The sequence below is a fragment of the Vanessa atalanta genome, chromosome 24, assembly GCF_905147765.1.
Source record: "Vanessa atalanta chromosome 24, ilVanAtal1.2, whole genome shotgun sequence".
Lineage (NCBI taxonomy): Eukaryota > Metazoa > Arthropoda > Insecta > Lepidoptera > Nymphalidae > Vanessa > Vanessa atalanta.
In genome coordinates, this window is record NC_061894.1 from 7340678 (window position 1) to 7360168 (window position 19491).

A 19491-nucleotide genomic window follows, 5' to 3' on the forward strand; every position below is an offset into this window, starting at 1 on the left:
AATTTCTTGTATTGATAACCTGGTCTTGAATAGCAATTAGAAAACCTTCTGTTTCGGGGAAGAGGTAACCTTTTTGTAACCATTTATTTGACGCATCTAAATCTATGAAATTTTGCTCTAGATCGTGGATATGCCTACCATGTAGTTCTTTTCTTCTCCAATCTTTAATTTTTTCATTTATTTGTTCTTGGATAGTTTTAAACTCTTTATTATTATTTTTTAGGTTTAACGGTGTGAAATTATCATCAACTTCTACTATAGCTGCATGTATCTTACTAGTATTTGCTTTATTGTAGAAAAAATTTTGAATATTATGGATTTGGTTTTGCCAAAGAATTTTTAAATCAACTACCCCTCTTCCTCCTAATTGTCTTTTCAACGTTAATCTTTCTATAGCTGATTTCGGATGGTGATAATTATGTTTAGTTAGCGTGACTCTAGTTTTTATTTCTAAATTCTTAATATCTGTCTGAGACCATTTGATTATCCCGAAGGAGTAAGTTAGGACCGGAATAGCAAAAGTATTTATTGCTTTTATGAGATTTCGCGAATAAAGATGTTTTTTGCACAGCTGGTTTACTCTTTTGATGTACTCAGTGGTAAGATCTTGTTTTAATTTTGAGTGATTAATATCCTTAGCTTGAAATATACCCAAATATTTATATAAGTCCCCTTCTAACATCTCGGATATATTTATTTCCTCACTAATTTCATAATTTTTCTCAATTAATTTTTTTTTCTTTATAGTTAAAGTTTTGCATTTATCTAAGCCAAAATTCATATTTATATCTTTACTAAATTGCGCTGTAATTTTTATCATTTCTTTCATTTCTTTCACAGATTTACTAAATAGTTTTATGTCATCCATGTACATCAAATGAGAAACCGCTATGTCACGTGTTAATTGGTATCCAAATTTAGAATCTGATAGTATTCTAGATAGAGGATTTAGGGCGAGGCAAAACCACAAAGGACTGAGAGAGTCTCCTTGGAAGATGCCATTTCTAATATGGATTTCGTCACAACAGATTTTAGATGTTTTTGTTGTTAAAGTTATTGTGGTTCTCCAATTAGACATGGCCTCTTTCAAAAATTTAATAATATTAGGATGAATCTTATATGTTTGTAAAATTTGAACTAACCATGAATGTGGGACACTATCAAAGGCTTTTTTGAAATCTATATATGTGACATACAAATTTCTATTAAATTTATTTGAATGTTTTAGTATGGTTGAATCTATAATTAATTGCTCTTTACATCCTCTGTGGTTTCGCCTGCATCCCTTTTGTTCCTCTGACATTACATTATGTGCTTCCAGGTGTGAGACTATCTTATTGGTAATGCAGGATGTGATTATTTTATATATTGTTGGTAGGCATGTTATGGGACGGTACTGTGATGGGTCGTGGGTGTTTTGGTTTTTTGGTAGCATGTAGGTCAAACCGGTTGTTATAAAATTTGGGAGTGGAATTCTACAGTTAATTAGGTCTGAAATTATTTTTGTTAGAATATCATGTAATGACGTAAACTTTTTATACCAAAAATTATGTATCTGGTCTATTCCAGCAGCTTTCCAATTTTTCGTTTTCTTTAAAACTACAGTTAAATCATCTAATTTTAATTCTATAAATTCCATCTGTTCCATATAACCCCACTTCTGATTCTCTTCTTCAATCCATTTTGCCTGTAAATTGTGGTCACTCCTTTTTTCCCAAATCCCTGCCCAGTAGTTTTTAAGTTCATCTTTATTTGGTATTTGTTCTTCATTGTTTGTATTATTCGAGGTACAACTATTCAATGACCTGTAAAAAGCTTTTTCGTTGGTACAATATAATTTATTATCTTGTTTTCTATTAAGTGCTTTCCTGTATCTTGCAAGTCTATGTGATTTTAAAGATAGTTTCTGTTTAAGAGTGTCGATATATTCTTCTGGTTTCTTGTTTTCTCGTTCGTGGATAGTGTGCAATTTGGTATTTTTAAATATTATCTCTACTTTTTCTACTACTTTTTTAGATCTATTGCCTTTTAAATATTGAGTTAACCTACCAATGTCTGCTCTAAGCTTTTTTATATCGTTTTCTAATCTATGCTCCCAAGCTGGCTTATGGCTCTTTTTCTTCTGTATGCTTGAATCTTCTATATTTCCTGACTTAATTTTATAGCCAAGTTTTGTTATTATTACTAAAGCTGAACAATATATTAATGTATGTAAATGCAGTAGGTCGGAATCTAATGAAAAAAAGGTAGGTAGTATATGAGTATTGAATGTGTAAATCAGATCATGAAGTAATTTACTCTCTTTTAATCGCGGTAATTTTGGTCGGGTTTTAGGATCAGTACCTTCAAATTTAGTCAGTGCTGTTTCTAAAAGATTCTTTAATTTTTCAATGTTTTCTTGTTGTGGGTTTTCTAAGGTTGTAGATTGAGTATATTGTACTTCTGTATCGTGAACTAGGGATGTTAAATTTGTCTGTGTAGAAGCATCAGATTGTGTAATATTGTAAGTTGTAGGGCTAGTAACTATATTGTGTGTCTGAATTAATGGTTGTGATTGTAAATGGGGTGAATGCAACGATGTATCTGTTTGATTATTTAAATCCGCTTCCCTTCTTAATTGTTCAGCAATTTCTGATTTAAGATGTGCTATTTCATCTTCACTTATTAATTTATTTCTAATTATTACTCTTCTTTGATCTGCGATACGTTGTTGACTTACATTCCAATCCGGATATTGTGTTTTAAATTTAAATATTTATTATTATTATAATTTCATGCCCATTTTTCCTACCGTAAGAATATTTTATCAAATATAAGAAAACTTAAAAAATGATTGGATTAATTCGGTACCATCGTTCTCAAGTTATGGCGTGACCAATATTTATATCGTATCGTTTTATATTGGTGGCTGAACTCAAAATTACTGTAATATTAAAAATATAAATAAAATAGAAGTAAATATATTCGACTAAGGTTTACTGTTTTTCACGTGTTAAATTACAGATACCTATCAAATGTGTTTTAAGGGGAAATTGATCATTCAATTCTTCGTTTGTTCAAAGAGAGTAGAGGATCATAGATGTAATGCCCGTTATGATTGTAATTACTGTGGTCTGACTACTCGTTGGTCTAGTGGCTTGATATAAGGCTTTGGGTTTTGGGTTTAAGGTCATGCCGATAACAGATCAGTAACATCCCGGCGCCTGGATTTTTAAAGGCTGAACATTCCCGTGTCTGAAATCATTCCGGTCGTATCGGATTATGAGAGTTCAGGAATAAAGAGTGCACCTGTGTTTGCTCAATACTCGTTCACTGTATTATGTCCTGCGTCGGTTAGTTTCCCTTGAAATTGGCCCCCTGGTCGAAATCGGTCAGGAAGACATCATGGTCGTTATTTTTTACTCAGATCATAAAACAAAAAGAAGAGATAGAGAAGTCGTCTTCCTGCTTAACCATAAATCAGCTGAGTGCCCGAGGTTTCCCTTCTTACCCGGGCAGTTCCTCACCGGTAGCCTCGGCTATCGCGGCATTTTATTTTAACCCGTAGGGTCAGATCTGGTGGGCCCGATGGTGTCTTATTTGATGTTGGTTATATAGTCCGATGGTTGCTTTGTAAAGTCCGGTGGTTGTCATCGTCCTAATCGTCGCTGCCATCGATGCCTGCAATGGGGCAGATATCAGGCGACAGTATCAATTCCCGAGGCTGAGACTCCCCTATTTTCCGCTCGATCGTGCGCGCGAGGTGGCTGACAAACAAAAGTGAGCTTTAATTTTAGTAATAAATAAAGTATTAACAAATTGTTAATTACACCTCACACTTTTGAAAATAAGTTTTTCAAATTGGTTTTGAGGTTTTTAGGGTTCCGTACCTCAAAAGGAAAAGGAATCCTTATAGGGATATCCCTATATAACTAATTGATTAGTTGGCCGTCCGTCTGTCTCTCAAAAACTTTTATCTAACCCTTACTAAAATGATATACTCAAGTATACGACCTAAGCTGTGAAAAAAAAATCAAACTCCTAAGTTAACATAAAAAAATACGGCAGTTTATGCTGCAGAAAACCTATATTTCGACACTCAAGGGAATCAAAATTTATAGGATATTTACCGTTTACCTAGAACTACGAAATCTACCTAGTAATATTGTCTTATTCTACAAGTAGTGGGAAAAATCTGAAAACTATACATTAATTGTTATTAAATCATTAAAACACAGGGTTTTTATACCAGGAACGGCCTTCCAAATTAATTGTGTTAACCGTGTCATGTGGGGTATCGAATGAAAGGGCTTCGTTGGCAGAAGCTTAAATATTTTTTTTTTGGGATATCTGTAGGCAGACGATCAAAGAGATCACCTGATAATTTTATGATATGTATATATATATATTTGATTTATGGAAGAATTAAAAAAATCCTGTTTCCTTTTTTATGAGTATAGGTTTAATTTGATATAAAACTTTTTATAATATGCACCTACAACTTTGTACGGAATCCTCGATGTCCGGTTTTAAAAGTAAAAATAAGTTCCCTTAATTATTATTACAGATAGATAATGTTACAGTAATTGTTGTCACTCAGTAACTCACGATCGACTTTATTCTTACAGAATAGGGCTAGTGAGCTTGATATTATAATTTGACCTGATTATTTCTTTTATATATTCATAGATAATGCTTTCTAATAATCTGATTATTGAACAGTATTGAAACTGTCATTATTACGTTCGCTTTTACACCCGACTTGCCTCCTTTATATTTTTAATTTCAAGGTTTTACTGCGACTACTATTAAAGAGGAACTTTTTTGGTTCAATTTAAATATAACATTGCATTACGATTTTAACTGACCCCAAATGACCGAGAAGTGCTCAATTTGGATGTTTATATTTTTTGTATGTTTGTTCGGGCATTTTATTATATAGAGCGATTTGGAAAATATTCTTTGGTACGAATGAAGTTTAATTCGAAATGTCTCATATAAAACTCTGAGGATGTGTAATGGAACTCGTCAAAATGACAGGAAATCAACCGCTATTGATGCTATATGCTATGGATACGCAGTATTTTTTTTTTAAAAAGTTCGTTATTGAAGAATTCAATATACTTCTGAACCTTTTTATACTATAAATTATATTCATATCATAGCATTAAATCTTCCAAGAATCAACCGCATGTATAACTTTTAAAATAGGAAATACGAACGAACACTTTTCCGAATAAATTTGTTGCAATAATATTCTACGATTATCCTTCGTATAATGATCTTGTAATTTGAGCAGCGTTGCAGAACTATCGATAGTTTGACTATCGATAGTTGATCTCTAAAACTATTCAGGATATCGATAGTATCGTTTTGATCACTACTATCGATACTTTCGATAGCATGGACGCGTGACAATAGTATCGATAGACTATCGATTCTATCGCTAACACCTTAACTATCGATAGTTCATCGATAGTGGACTAACGAATTGCAACACTATTTGAGTTAAATTAACCGATTGTTAATTCGTACGACGATATATTGCATTAAAGTAACTCTCTTCGTAGACAGCGGATATTTTCTTGGGTGAGATTATATATGTCAAGTATAATAGTAGTAAGTAGTTGTCCATTTATGTATATATTTTAACTTATGAATACTAGATGGCGTTAAATCAAATAGTAGACATTTCTACATCGCGATGGCAAGATTCGCTAATTGTTTTATGTAGCACTATGGAAAGATTCAAATAGACATGCTTGTAAGTGGCACCTAATAATAATTTTATTCGTAAACATTAGTGCAGTCGGGCACATCGTGCAGCGTCCTTAGGATCGAGTGATCTAGTTGTTCATTCTCTGTATACTATTGAATGATTTTCGAAACCTATGAAAGGTTTAATTTTGATTTCATTTCATTTTACGCTGAATATCTCTCATCTACATTTGGGACCAAAATTATGAAACATTATTCAAATAAAATTTTCAATACTTTACTACATTAACCAATGTAAACTACATTGGTTAAGTTAGAATTTGATTTTGTCGATAACCATTTACTTTAATTTTGTTTTTAATTTTTTACCGGCCAGCAGCATATTTCCGTACTCTAAAATTAATTCTTTTTTCAAATTGTATCAATTTAGAAAATTACAATCAAAAATCCTCTTTATTTTTCCGCATATATTCGCCTGGAGTTCTTTAAAATGAGACTATAATCGTTTTTTATGTGCAGCTATCGTCCCATAATAACTGGGACAAAAATCTTACGCTATTGAAGCTGTAGAGATTTTGGAACCCTAGAAAATTACATAAGGTAAAGTTCTCTTTTTTTTTATGGCATTGGTTGGTGGACGAGCATATGAGCCACCTGATGTTAAGTGGTCACCACCGCCCATAGACAAAGGCGCTGTAAGAAATATTAACCATTCCTTACATCACCTATGCGCCACCAACCTCGGGAACTAAGATGTTATGTCCCTTGTGCCTGTGATAATTAATGATTGTCTCTTGTAATTTATAATAGTTTTGTCAGCGTCATTCAGCTGAACCGACAATATTCTGTATACAAAACCAAGTCAAAGTCAAAGTCAAAAATCTTTATTCAATATAGAAGTGTTTACACTTGCTTATTGATTGTCAAAAATCTACCACCGGTTCGGAATTTAGCACCTCGGACCTGAGAAGAACCGGCGAAAGAAACGCAGCAGGATGATTTTTTTTTTACCATTTTGCATGTACAATGATAATTATATTTTAGTTATTTGAAACAAATGCAACATATAACATACTATTTAGCTTATGTGCTGTCTTTCTATCATATAGCAGTAAAGTTACATAATATGAAAATTACATATTTATCGGATTAGTTCTATCATGTTAGATCAGTCTATTACGCAGGACATATCAAAGTACAAAAATGAGTGTCCAAAGACAGGTGCATTTTCTATGGCCTCACTAAGTCAATGAGACGGCTAATCTAACACGACAGGAAAGTATTCAGCCGCAGGACCTTTACGTTTTTTCTGAGGCACGGGAGTGTACATACTTCCAATTTCTAGACTCTCGGCTGGTACTGAGAACTTTTCGACGGAAAAACCTGAAAACATTTTATCGGCCTGACCTGGATTTTGATTCCAGAACCTTGGGATCTGTGGCCCTATCTACCCACTAGACAATCGTGGCATATCAATAGTTGTGAATAAGATAATGGGAGAAAAGTCTATAGGATATTTAAAAGTATTTATTTATTCACTATCCTTTTCCTCTTACAGTAAAATGCAGAGAGTGACAGAGACGACATGCGTTCTGGCATTTTTATTAGCATTGGGACCATCGGGAGTCCACAGTTTCGAACCACGGCCTGAAATTGGTTATCCAGCTGGATTGATACCAGAATGTGAGTACTATTACAACAATGCTTTTATCATGTTTCGAGGAATTTTAAATAAAACTCAAATATTCGGTTATTAGTTACTTGTTTATCTAAATAACTCCAAGCAAATGTGTACGTAAATTAGTTGACATAACTTTTGGTAGTCTTAAAAACTCTATAAAATAAAGTCCGCAGAATCTGTTCGGCATAAAATCAAAAATTACCAAAATGATTTTCACAAGGTTTCCGCAAAAGTACGGAGTGATTCATGAGGATGGTATGTGTTTAAGTAATGAAGATGTTGTGTGAATTTGCTGTTATTATGATGATTATTGGAAAAAAACGCCGACCTTATTCCTTATTCTACCTTATTCTTACCGAGCGAAGCCTGGTTAATGAAATATAAAACTATAGAGTACTTTGGAACACTTCCTTGTTTATTAGATACAGACAATAGACATATACTAGCAATTCTGTAACAACCAGAATTAAAAATACTTGAATTTAATTTATTAAAAATCAAAACAGTTCACTTTGTTACTATTTGATATGGGGTTAATAAAAACTGAAGTGGTACAGTCATTACATTATTTAATGGTAGGGCTTTGTGCAAGCCCGTCTGGGTAGGTACCACCCACTTATCAGATATTATAACGCCAAACAGCTGTACTTAATATTGCTATGTTCCGGTTTGAAGGGTGAGTAAGCCAGTGTAACTACAGGCTACACTACTAACTAGTACGTGTGTAGTAAATACGCCGCCAACTTTGCTACTGTAGTTCCTAAGGTTGATAGCGTATTTGCGATGGAAGGAATGGTTTACTTTTCTTGGGCCCCATTGTCTGTTGGCGATGGTGGGTACTCACCAACAGTTGGCCATTTTACTGACTAATCCGCCTACTTATATCATAAAAAAAAGAATCTGAACTGAAGATGTAAAGCATTTTTGTCACGTTCTGTAATTAAAAAGGCGTTCGAACTTTCCTTACTGGAAGTAAGGACTCTTCACCAAAAACTTTTATCATAAGCAGTTAAATAAAAATTTTCAGGTCCAGGTGTTACGAAGAACGCAACAATCACTCCGGTTATGATGAATATGTTACAGATCATAGTGCACAGGATATCTGACACTGGTGAAATCCTCAGAAAGCAATTTCCTATACTATCAGCACATAGAAGCATACCCAAAGAGAAACACATAGGTACGTCGTTTTAAAGTTGCGGTTGCATAGAGGGTAACTCGAGGATGATTTACCTTCATGGTAGCGTGGGTATCTCGAAGGCTATTTGTGTCGTCAAATAGCCTTGACATCTCGTATTACTGTGAAGGTTGCTTGAGCCAGTTTATTCAGGCATTAAGGACATTTTGTCAGTCTGACTGACTAAACTCTCCAGGGCACCATCTAGAAAAAAATAATTATTCAGACGTTTTTCGGCGACGATAGTAAATTTCTTTACTTTAATTTACATAGCATTTCAATCAAAATTATTTGTGGTATTTTTTTTTTGCCATTACTAAATCAAGTATAAATAGCTCCCTTTTCACAACATAAATAAAGTTGCGGATTTCGTGGTAAATTATTTGCTAATATCAAAATATATGTTATCTTTGATGTACGAAACTAATCAATTACTTTGGAAATACGCTGATAAATTGTTATAGAATATTACAATTTCGACTTACCTCCAATTTCTTGAACGATAGTCAAAGCGAGATTAACTGTCGGCTTTAATCCGACGCTTTACGTTAATTGGTCTTCTATTGCGTCATCAGAGATTGAAAGATAAGTTAGTGTTAAATTACGTTGTTAAAGAATAGTTTTTGTTTTTGTTAATAATACTACCAAAGCGTCGAGCAGTACCTGTGTTCAGAACACGTGAAGCTGTACTGAAGATTTTAGGGTTTAGAGTTCAAATTCGACGAAAATCATTTTGGGTTTGAAATTCATCTCGTGCTCGGCGGTGAAGAAAAACAGTGAGAATGTCGTTTTAGATGTAATTCTGCCACTCACCAACTCGCATCACCAAATCGAAAGTGGAATATTCTTCAAAACCGCCTTATGCCTCTGCCCAGCAATAAGACCTTTAACGGCTATCAATTGACATTTAATATACTTTAGTCGCCAAGCAATACTTCAGGATTTTTTTATATCAATTATATTATCATACCATGTTATTTTTTATTTTTAAAAATATTAATTGTAGTCTAACTTTCATATGCCATCTGTGGTATCCTGTAATGGAAGGTACAGTTTTACCAATAACTTCTCGTCGAGTTGATTGGAGGCCTTCGTCCAGCGATGGGACAATCACAGGCTTTTCTTTATTTACTTTCAACATTTGTTAATCGTTGTCATAATTGGTTATCTGTTCACAGATTTCAAGAACAAGAAGACAGTTTTATACGCCGTCGGTTTTCTGGACAGTTCGGTGTTACCTCAGACTCAAGCCGTTGGAACTGCTTATTCCAAGCGGGGCTACAACGTCCTAATCACTGAGACTTTCCAATTTCTGACTTACATATATCCGAAGTAAGTATCTCGATACAATTTTCTTTATAGAATTACATTAATTTGGAACAACTAATATACCATCGAACTAGCTTCGTGTCCCGGCTTCATACAGATAGAACTTTAAATTGAAAAACAAACATACTAAGAAATATTCTTGTATTTTATTGGGCTAAGAAAGTTGAAGTATGTCCATAATATGTATGTATTACACATGTAAATCTTCCTCTTGAATCACTCGGCTTGTATGTTCATTAAAATCTGTCTCTAATAATAAAGATCTAACCGTACACATGGCGGGAAGCGACTTTATTTTACTACAGAGATTGGCGTCACATACACACACATAAATAAATAAACCTACCTACAGAATCAGGTAACCCATTTGCCAGTCAGCTAATCTATATGATATTTAAAAAAAGAATAGAACGAATTTCATTTAAAGTAGTGTCTGAAAGCTATCGTAATACGTCTTGATTTTAAACAATATTAATCAACAATCGTACCGCACACAATGGTGTCTATTTGTAAAACAATGCTTGCATATAGAATGAGAATTGCATGCATGAATATTTTCTAGATACTTCCATCTGCGTTCGCTTTTTACATATATTGGATTTATTTTTTAGCTTCGTATCTCAGTCTCATTATTATTATTATTTTTAACATTAGCAGCCTGTAAATTTCCCACTGCTGGGCTAAGGCCTGCTCTCCCTTTGAGGAGAAGGTTAGAAGCATATTCCACCACGCTGCTCCAATGCGGGTTGGTGGAATACACATGAGGCCGAATTTCGTTGAAATTAGCCACATGCAGGTTTCCTCACGATGTTTTCCTTCACCGCCGAACACGAGATGAATTATAAACACAAATTAAGCACATGAAAATTCAGTGGTGCCTACCTGGGCTTAAACCCGAAATCATCGGTTAAGATGCACGCGTTCTAACCACTGGGCTCTCCTCGGTAAGACTTAAATGCGTCTTGAGATGAAATTGTTAATGACTTTAGACCAAACCATGATTATTTTATTTGGTCTGTGAATATTTCTTGTTAGCTTATTTTTTATTTATATCAAGAAATTTTTATGTATTGAAAAAATAATGACGCTTACATATCGATTAGGCAATTGAGCACGTCAAAATTTAATTTGACCTTGAAATTTTACACACACAAAAAAAAAACCACTTATAAAAATAATTTCAATCTTTGATTGCTTATTATTATTGTTGGTAAGTCATTCGCGTGACGTCACTCTTTTCAGATCTGATCTTGGCATTAATTAAGAGTTGTCAGTGATGTTTCTATAGATGGGTCTGCGTCATTCGCTCTGATATCATTATACTTATAGCAGTGTAACTACAGGCACCAGAGACATATCTTAGTTTCCAAGGTTGGTAGCCAATGGTCTGGTTAATATTCAGGTGACCATTTACCTACCTATGTCATAAAAAGGTAGCCCATTAGTTAGTCTTCTCTAGTCTAGTTAGTAGTAGATTTGAAAAATAGAATTAGAGACTATAAAAATTCAAGCTTAAGAAATTGAGTTCTCTTTAGCACAAAATTGATACAAATCTGAGGATCAGGAAACTAAAAGTCTTGGTGTGGGAATATAACTTCGAAAAATAACTTCTTTCCTTTTGAGAAGAGGACATAGAACTGATTCCACAACATTGGTAAAACAGAAAACAAAAAACTGCCGAGTGAGAGTGCCGGGCTTGAACCCGCAATCTACAGTCAAGATTTACTCGTTCTAACCAGTAGGCCATAGCGGCTCATATATATAGCTATGAAAGCCATTTAATCCCATGTGATCTCGTCCATAATATATTAAACGTGTAATGACTACAAATAGCGATCCAATATGTCATAACTAAATCATCTATTGTAATTGGTCACACTTTAAAATCATTCGCATTATGAGAAACTATTTTTCACTCAGGTGTGAGGGTTTTTCACGCTATAGGTAGCTAACGACCAGGAGGTTCATCTGATGGAAAGCGACTGCCACTGCCCATAGAGATCTGCAACATCGAGAGACACCTGCTCTCCGCGTTGCCCCTTTTCAGAAATGTATTAGGCTTTTTTTATTGAAGTCAAATCGGTTCAGAAAAACTGCCTGTGAAAACTGGTTCCCTAGAGGTTAAGTGCAGGTATTAAGTAGTATTATAAAGTCATAAATGTATTCTTATACATTGTATAGTATACAGTACTTATCATAAGTATTATGTCTAGTCCGGATTTCAGCCAAAATCGTCCGGTGCTTAATTGCGTAACGAACATCCAGACATACTGACTTCCACATTTATATGATTACTAGTGTAATTATTTCTTTCCCACAAAATACTAAATATTATATCATTAGTAAAGTATTCCCTGTAGGGCTAGCGAGATTACTTTGTCCTCGTATCTGTAAGAGCAGAGTTACCGCTTCAAAGATTAGAAATAAGCGTTACTATTTTAACTAAATCGCCCACATAAATGAAAAATACTTACTATCCTTTATATAATGTCACAAAATTATAATAATTAAGAACATTAATTAATAATACCCACTTTATATTTCAAACCAATCATTTTTTATGTTCACTGAAATCGAACGTTAATTTCGTTAAACTATTTAGGTATAACTCGACTTAGGATTTTATTATCTGTGGAAATACGATAAGTGGTTTTGGCGGGCTTATATAAAAAAATAATTCGAGCAAAATAAAAATGGAGGATCACAAAGATTCGTAAATTGACGAAATAACGATTAGGTGTAATTTAATGAAATAATTACAGTAGTTAAAACAGTATAAATCAGTTCTGTTACTAATTTTAGGCATATTGTGTCAAATGAATGTGTGATTTTTAGTTAAAGTCTATATGAAGACGCAGCGCGCAAAGCTAAAATATATGTATAGTTATTATATGTGTTACAATACATAATAACATACATATATACTAATATTATATATTCTAAAGTTACTCTATCTCTGTCTTTTTCACTTTCACGGACAAATTTGATTTAATTTTATGCGAAGCAAGCTTGAACTCCAAGCAACGATATAGGTTCTATATGCCTAACTCTTGACGAGCAGCTTAAAATGGATTGGAAGCTGCGGGCGACAACTAGTATTAAAGAAATAAAATAACGAATGTTGAATGTTAAAAACAAAGAATGCGTTTTATTTGTTACAATAGATAGGTATCGTCTAGCGAGTCTTGAACAAAATATATGTTATATAAAGGGACGACGAATGGGTTCATCATCAGAAGTCTCCTTGACTGACTACAGCCAAAGAAGGTGTTAAGTGGCACGTTAATATTACGTTCTCAATTACATAGTACAATAATTAACTGTAAACTAGTGGGTCACCCGCGGAATTTCAAGTTTATTCAATGGACTTTTCCATTTCAAAACTAGAAAATAGGAATATTAGTAATTAGTAGACGACATCCGTGGTCGAGTAGTGCGTACACCGGTTTTCATGGGTACGACACTACGAGGTCCCGGGTTCGATTCCCGGCCGAGTCGATGTAGAAAAAGTTCATTAGTTTTGCTATGTTGTCTTGGGTCTGGGTGTATGTGGTACCGTCGTTACTTCTGATTTTCCTTAACACAAGTGCTTTAGGTACTTACATTGGAATCAGAGTAATGTATGTGACGTTGTCCAAAATTTATTTTATATATTTATTTATAGTAGTTCCTTAATTAACTTGAGACATTGCTACTCTTGTTTTTTTTTTTAAACGCGTATTCTTTACCCTATAAGATAATTACTAATTCTATATAGTCATGTAACTGAGGCGAAAATTAAGATTATTCCTTGAATGTACGCAGCAATGTCTAGGTTCTGCACAGTTTGAATTTCGCTTAGTATTCGTATAGGAGAGGAACGGTATCGAATGAACGAGTTCAAACAAGACCCTAGTTAGGTTCGTCTGAAGCCGATACCTGCCCTTGCCTTTATTTGATCTAAGAATCTATTTACTCGGTGGTAGATCTCTGTACAAGACTCTCTGGACCTAGGAGCAATATTTATAGCGTATATAGGCTGTGTGGGAGTTAGTATATACATATACGAATGACGTAACAGTTACTGCTGAGGTTTTCTTATATTGCATTTTCTAAGGGCGGTAACTTACGTCATTAATATAAAAAGTAAATTTCACTTTGATTCAGTAGTATTATCGAGAAATTTCTGTAAAAAATTAAATTTTATAAATAAAGTTTTCAGAACAAATTTCGACTGAAGACTGCCTACTGATAAACCGGATCGACAGCCTTAATATTTGTCGTACTTTCCAAGGAACATCATTTTACAGATCTGTGTTGGTGTAAATCAGGATTCAACTCGAGGACCTGAATTCACAGCCTTAGATATTAAGATATAAAACACGATGGGTTTTCCATCTCAACGCTACGCTTTTAAATAATTTAAAACAAAAATGTAATAACTATTCAAATGATGTCCAACATTATAGTTATTTTAATAATAACATATGTACGTACATTTATAATAATGGTATATTCTATGCGGAATAAGGAAGTCAATCATAAATTTTATGGTGTTTTCAATTCATACGTGGAACAAGTTGAATACGTTTAAAGGTATAAAAGATATAACATCTCAGCTCCAAGGTTGGCGCATTGGCGATGTAAAGAATGGTCAATAATTCTTAGAGCGCCAATGTCTTTAGGCGTGGTGATCACTTACCAACTGGCCTAAAATCTAAATCATAAAAAAGGTCCTAAAATGAATGGGTACTTTTTATTACGCATATGGAGGGATTCAGTTCAGTGGTTTGCTTATACACTCGTAAATTCTGGATTCAAGCCCCGGGATAGTAAAAATCTATAGGATTTTTTGAGGAAAAATTCCCTGTAGCAGCTCGGATTCTAGAAGTTGGTAGATGTTTTGTCGTTTACACTTTAAGCTTATAATTATTTGGCGATATTTGGCCAACATTGTCCAAATCTTTTCATTTCAAACAAGAACCAATGATTTTCAAGTGATCACTTATACCTTAATAGTACGCCGTTGAAAACATTCTATATGGCCGTTGTTGGTACTGAAGTTTTCTTTATAGGTAAATATTTATTCAGGAAAAGTTAAACAAAAAAAAAATTACTTCAAATTTAAATTACCAAACGGGAACTACACCTAAACAAAAGAAGAAACGTTCTTTTTTTGAACGTCGGTTAGAAAAACATTTGCTGTTCTCGACGCCCAGATCTTATTCATTGACGATTAAAAAACAACACACAAGATTCATAAAATAATAAATAATATAAACAACGATATAATTAAACAAGATCTATGTTAATTATAAATACAAATTAAACACACGATAATTCAAAATCCAAGAGTAACCAGATACAACGAAATAGTAAATTGCAGTGTTTAGTTTTTAAGTACTAAAATATAGTACATAGGTCGATTATCCTTCAACATGGAATCCATCATGGACAGTCATGTCACTCTAGTGTCAAGTTGCACAATCAATCAAATAAGTTTGAAGCGTTGTTGAGTTTAATTGAAAAAAATATGTTACGTCATAAAATAAATTGGTATTTGAAATTATCTAAACTAATATTTTAAATTCGAAAATAATTCTCTTCATCTGTCTGTCCGTCTGTTACTCTTTCACGACTAAAGCACTGAACCGAATTTGATGAAATTTTATACGAGGCAAGTTGAACACCTGAGAAGGGGGGCGGGGGGTTTGTACCTCACACCCGTTGAACAACAAGCTAAATAAATGCTAGATAAATGTTTTCTAATACATGTCGTAATAATCTCAATTAATAAATCTTAAGCTTATTTTTGGAATATTAATAAATGAGGCTTACTCAATACGAGATTATACAGATGGTAAAAAAGGCTTACAAGTCACTGGTAATGATAAATTTATGTATGACTAATTTATGTCAGCGGTTTCGCCGGCGCTTTAGGTTCTGGTAGTTAAATGTTAGTCATAAAAAGCCTGTGGCCTTTCTTCGAATTCCAGCTTTATAAAAAAAATCATCAAATTGCGTTCAGTGGTTTGGCAGTGAAAGAGCAACAAACAGACAGACAGACAAAAAGAGATACTCTCGCATTTATAAAATTAGTATAGATTAGCATATGAAGGCGCAAACCTCAAAGTTAAATTACCGGCGTGCATCAATAAATACAATCCATTTTTTTATGTGCATTAGTTATATCATTAGTTATAGCTAAGACATCTTGTAAGATCGAACACACACTAATGCACGCTTCTTAGTGTGCACAGATCTATAGCGTAACTATTTAATTGAATTGGTTGAAATGACCTCTGAATTTTTTTGTATTTCTTCTCGATAAGCCAAGCCGGTAGTGGCTTAAAAAAATAATTACTTACATTCGAAAATAATTTCATAATGTGGCTGTGAAGTGATTAATGTACATTATATTTCATTACCTCAATTGCAAATCATATGAATGTAATCGTAATATACAATGTTTTCACTGTTTTAAAATTATCGAACGCATTTTCATTTGTTATTTGGTGTCCATGAGCAGCCTGTAAATTTCTCACTGCTAGGCTAAGGCCTCCTCTCACTTTGAGGAGAAGGTTTTGGAGCATTTTCCACCACGCTGCTCTAATGCGGGTTGCTGGAATACATATGTGGCAGAATTTCGTTGAAATTAGACACACGCAGATTTCCTCACGATGTTACCACCGTGCACGAGATGAATTATAAACACAAGTAAAGCACATGAAAATTCAGTGGTGCCTGCCTCGGTTTGAACCCGAAATCATCGGTTAAGATGCACGCGTTTTAACCATTGGACCATCTCGGCTCATTTTTTAGGTTTCCACTGAAAATTAATGATTATCCTGTTTTTTATTGAATTATTATAATAACTATTAAATTAATTTAATTAAAAATATGTAATTTGTTTCAGATCAGTCCGCTTAACAAGATTCATCGGTAAGAAGGTTGGGGAATTTCTGGTGAAACTTACTGAATATGGCCTAACCGCTGAAAACCTTGAACTGGTAGGCGCAAGTCTTGGTGCTCACGTATCCTCTCACGCAGCTAAATACTTCTACGCTGCAACAGGGAAAAAGATAGCCAGAATAACTGGTTTAGATCCCGCTGGTCCTTGCTACAGAGCGTTACCACGAGAAGAGAGACTTGATTCTTCAGACGCAGAGAGAGTAGATGTCGTTCATACTAATATTGATGGTTTCGGTATAGCTGAACGCCTAGGTCATATAGATTTCTATGCAAATGGCGGGGAATTTCAACCGAGTGATATACCATACATACCTTGTCTGGTTATATGTAGTCACATAAGAGCTATTTTCTATTGGTGGCAGGCATTAGAACATCCGAAGAAGTTTATCGGTATGGAATGTGACTCCGTCCAAAATGCAAGACTAGGGAAGTGCAATAACACTGTTACTAACTATTTAGGTGCCGCTGCGAATTTCTCTAAGCCTGGAATATATTTTCTACCAACGCACAATGAGTTCCCGTACTATAGAGGCAAGGATGGTTTGAAGAAGGACAGTGATATATTCCAATCTATTTTAAGAAAGATCAATTCGGATGATGAGTTCGATGTTTAGTAAGCTGAACAGCTTAAATTTCGTTTTAATGTTTACTTATTTTTGTAAGTACAAAATATACGTATGTGGTATCTGCAATTGAAAAAACTATCTAGGTTCTAAGTTAGTGTTAATTCATATGATTTATGACGTCATTTCAATCAAAGAAATGTTATTTAGAATAACAATGTCAAATATAGCCGATTTCAACCATAAGATTAGAAAATACCAATAACTAAATTTTAATTGACGTGATATCATTGGTCGAGTGAATAGTCTATGAGATTCATAATGGTTTTGGGAAAATATGGAATTTTGAGCATCGACGAAGCTATAACTGGAACTTTGGAAGTAAAGTTAAAGTGGATATATGTAGTGTGTAATATTAAAGTGGGAATAAATAGATAAGTGAAATAGTCTTGTATTATAAATAAAGATATATTAAGAACTATTAGTGATGTACAATATAGCTGAGCTATTAGCAAATCTTATAGAATATATAAATCTAAGGCTTGTGTATCTTCATTCTTTGTTGAATTGGAATATGCATACATTGTTGAAATAGCTTGATCATTAAAAACGAAATAAAATGGTGATGATGATGTGATGGTTATGTCAATGTCAATGGGGGGGAAGTGATGTAACTGAAAATTTACATTAAAGCATTGGTGATATTCTTTGTGGTATATATGTAAAATGGGAATTAAAGTTTTAGGTCTCACTGTAGAATATTGATTGTGATAATTCTATTGCAAAAAATTTAAACTAAACTAGAATTATGAGTCGTGTAGTCATTTTAAGTTCGTTTAGTTTAAAGATGCTGTGTCTATGTACATTGTACGGCATCCTTGTAAATGTTTCTGTCCCTTTCTGCCATGTGGGATTAAAATAGGATAGCGAATAATATCAAATTAGTTTAATAGAATCGAAAAATTGGCATATTTTTTAAATCTGTGATATGACATTATATTAAAATATAATTGTAGAAGACAAAATAAATAACATTAAAGATAGCTTAAGCAATTTACTTACATAAAATATGTGTAGCTTAAACTTATTTTGTGCAATATATTACTAATACTGTGAATTTAACAGTACGTTTACTGTAAACTAACTTGATATTTGAAAGGGCGTTGAGTAAGAATTAAAATTGCGATCTGTCAAAATTGTATTAGTACCTATAAATACAACCATTACAGTAAGCGTTGTTTTTATTTCCACCCAGGTCATGAAGGTTTCCTTACGGTGTGGATTACCCGAGGAAATCTGCAAGTACTCACCGAGCGTGAGGCAAATAATAAACACTAATCAAGTTTATGAAATCTCAGCTTCCTAGTCACGAGACATCAATGGATAAATGTTAAACCAAGAAAATCATAAATGTTTGTACTGAAAATTTGTATCAGATCGATTTCTAAATCACGCTTGCGTTTGGTTCGAATACATACAGGGTCTAGACAATGAAATATGATTTTGCATTTTTTGGGCTTTAATGTGATATTGTTACAAATACTACGTTGTGACACGTGTCAACCGGAACTACAGAAGTAGTTTTATGGTCTGTTAGTGTATTGTACATTTCGAAATACCTTTAGTCAGCCAACTGTTTTAAACGTATCCTAAGACACAGGAAAATAAACAGTATAATTATTCTAACTCTTAACAGGAAACTAAGTTATATTTCTACGATACTACCTCGTTCACATTAGGTACGGAACTATTGCACACCTTAAGTTCCCAGTATTCATGTGACATACCTAAATTACCACGAACTTGCAGTCAAATCACAGCACCAATTGAATAGAATAACTTGGTTAACATTAATGAGTGTTTTGATAATCATGTCTGTAATGGTAACCGAGAACTGCGGCACAACTTGTTCAGCAAAGCACGCTGGGAAGATCCAGATCGGCAGCAAATATTGGTTTCCATCAAAGCGATTACGTTTATGTACGAGTCGTCGTTTTTCCTTGCTAAGTAAAAGTCTCTGCCCTTTTATTTTGATTTTAACTGGTCCTATTAAAAAAATATAGCTCACGTCAAAAAAACATTGATTTGCATTA

General features: G+C 33.8%; 1 protein-coding gene across 1 annotated transcript in view; it reads left to right on the forward strand.

Moving 5' to 3' along the window:
* LOC125073562 (phospholipase A1-like) overlaps positions 1 to 18618 on the forward strand; it is a 30283-nt gene extending 11665 nt beyond the window's left edge. The window contains exons 2-5 of the mRNA XM_047684424.1: positions 7256 to 7380; positions 8406 to 8558; positions 9734 to 9887; positions 16780 to 18618. Coding sequence (XP_047540380.1) covers positions 7260 to 7380; positions 8406 to 8558; positions 9734 to 9887; positions 16780 to 17449 — 1098 coding nt within the window. The 5' untranslated portion in view covers positions 7256 to 7259 and the 3' untranslated portion in view covers positions 17450 to 18618. The remainder of the gene's footprint in view (positions 1 to 7255; positions 7381 to 8405; positions 8559 to 9733; positions 9888 to 16779) is intronic.
* The last annotated feature ends 873 nt before the right edge of the window (positions 18619 to 19491 follow it).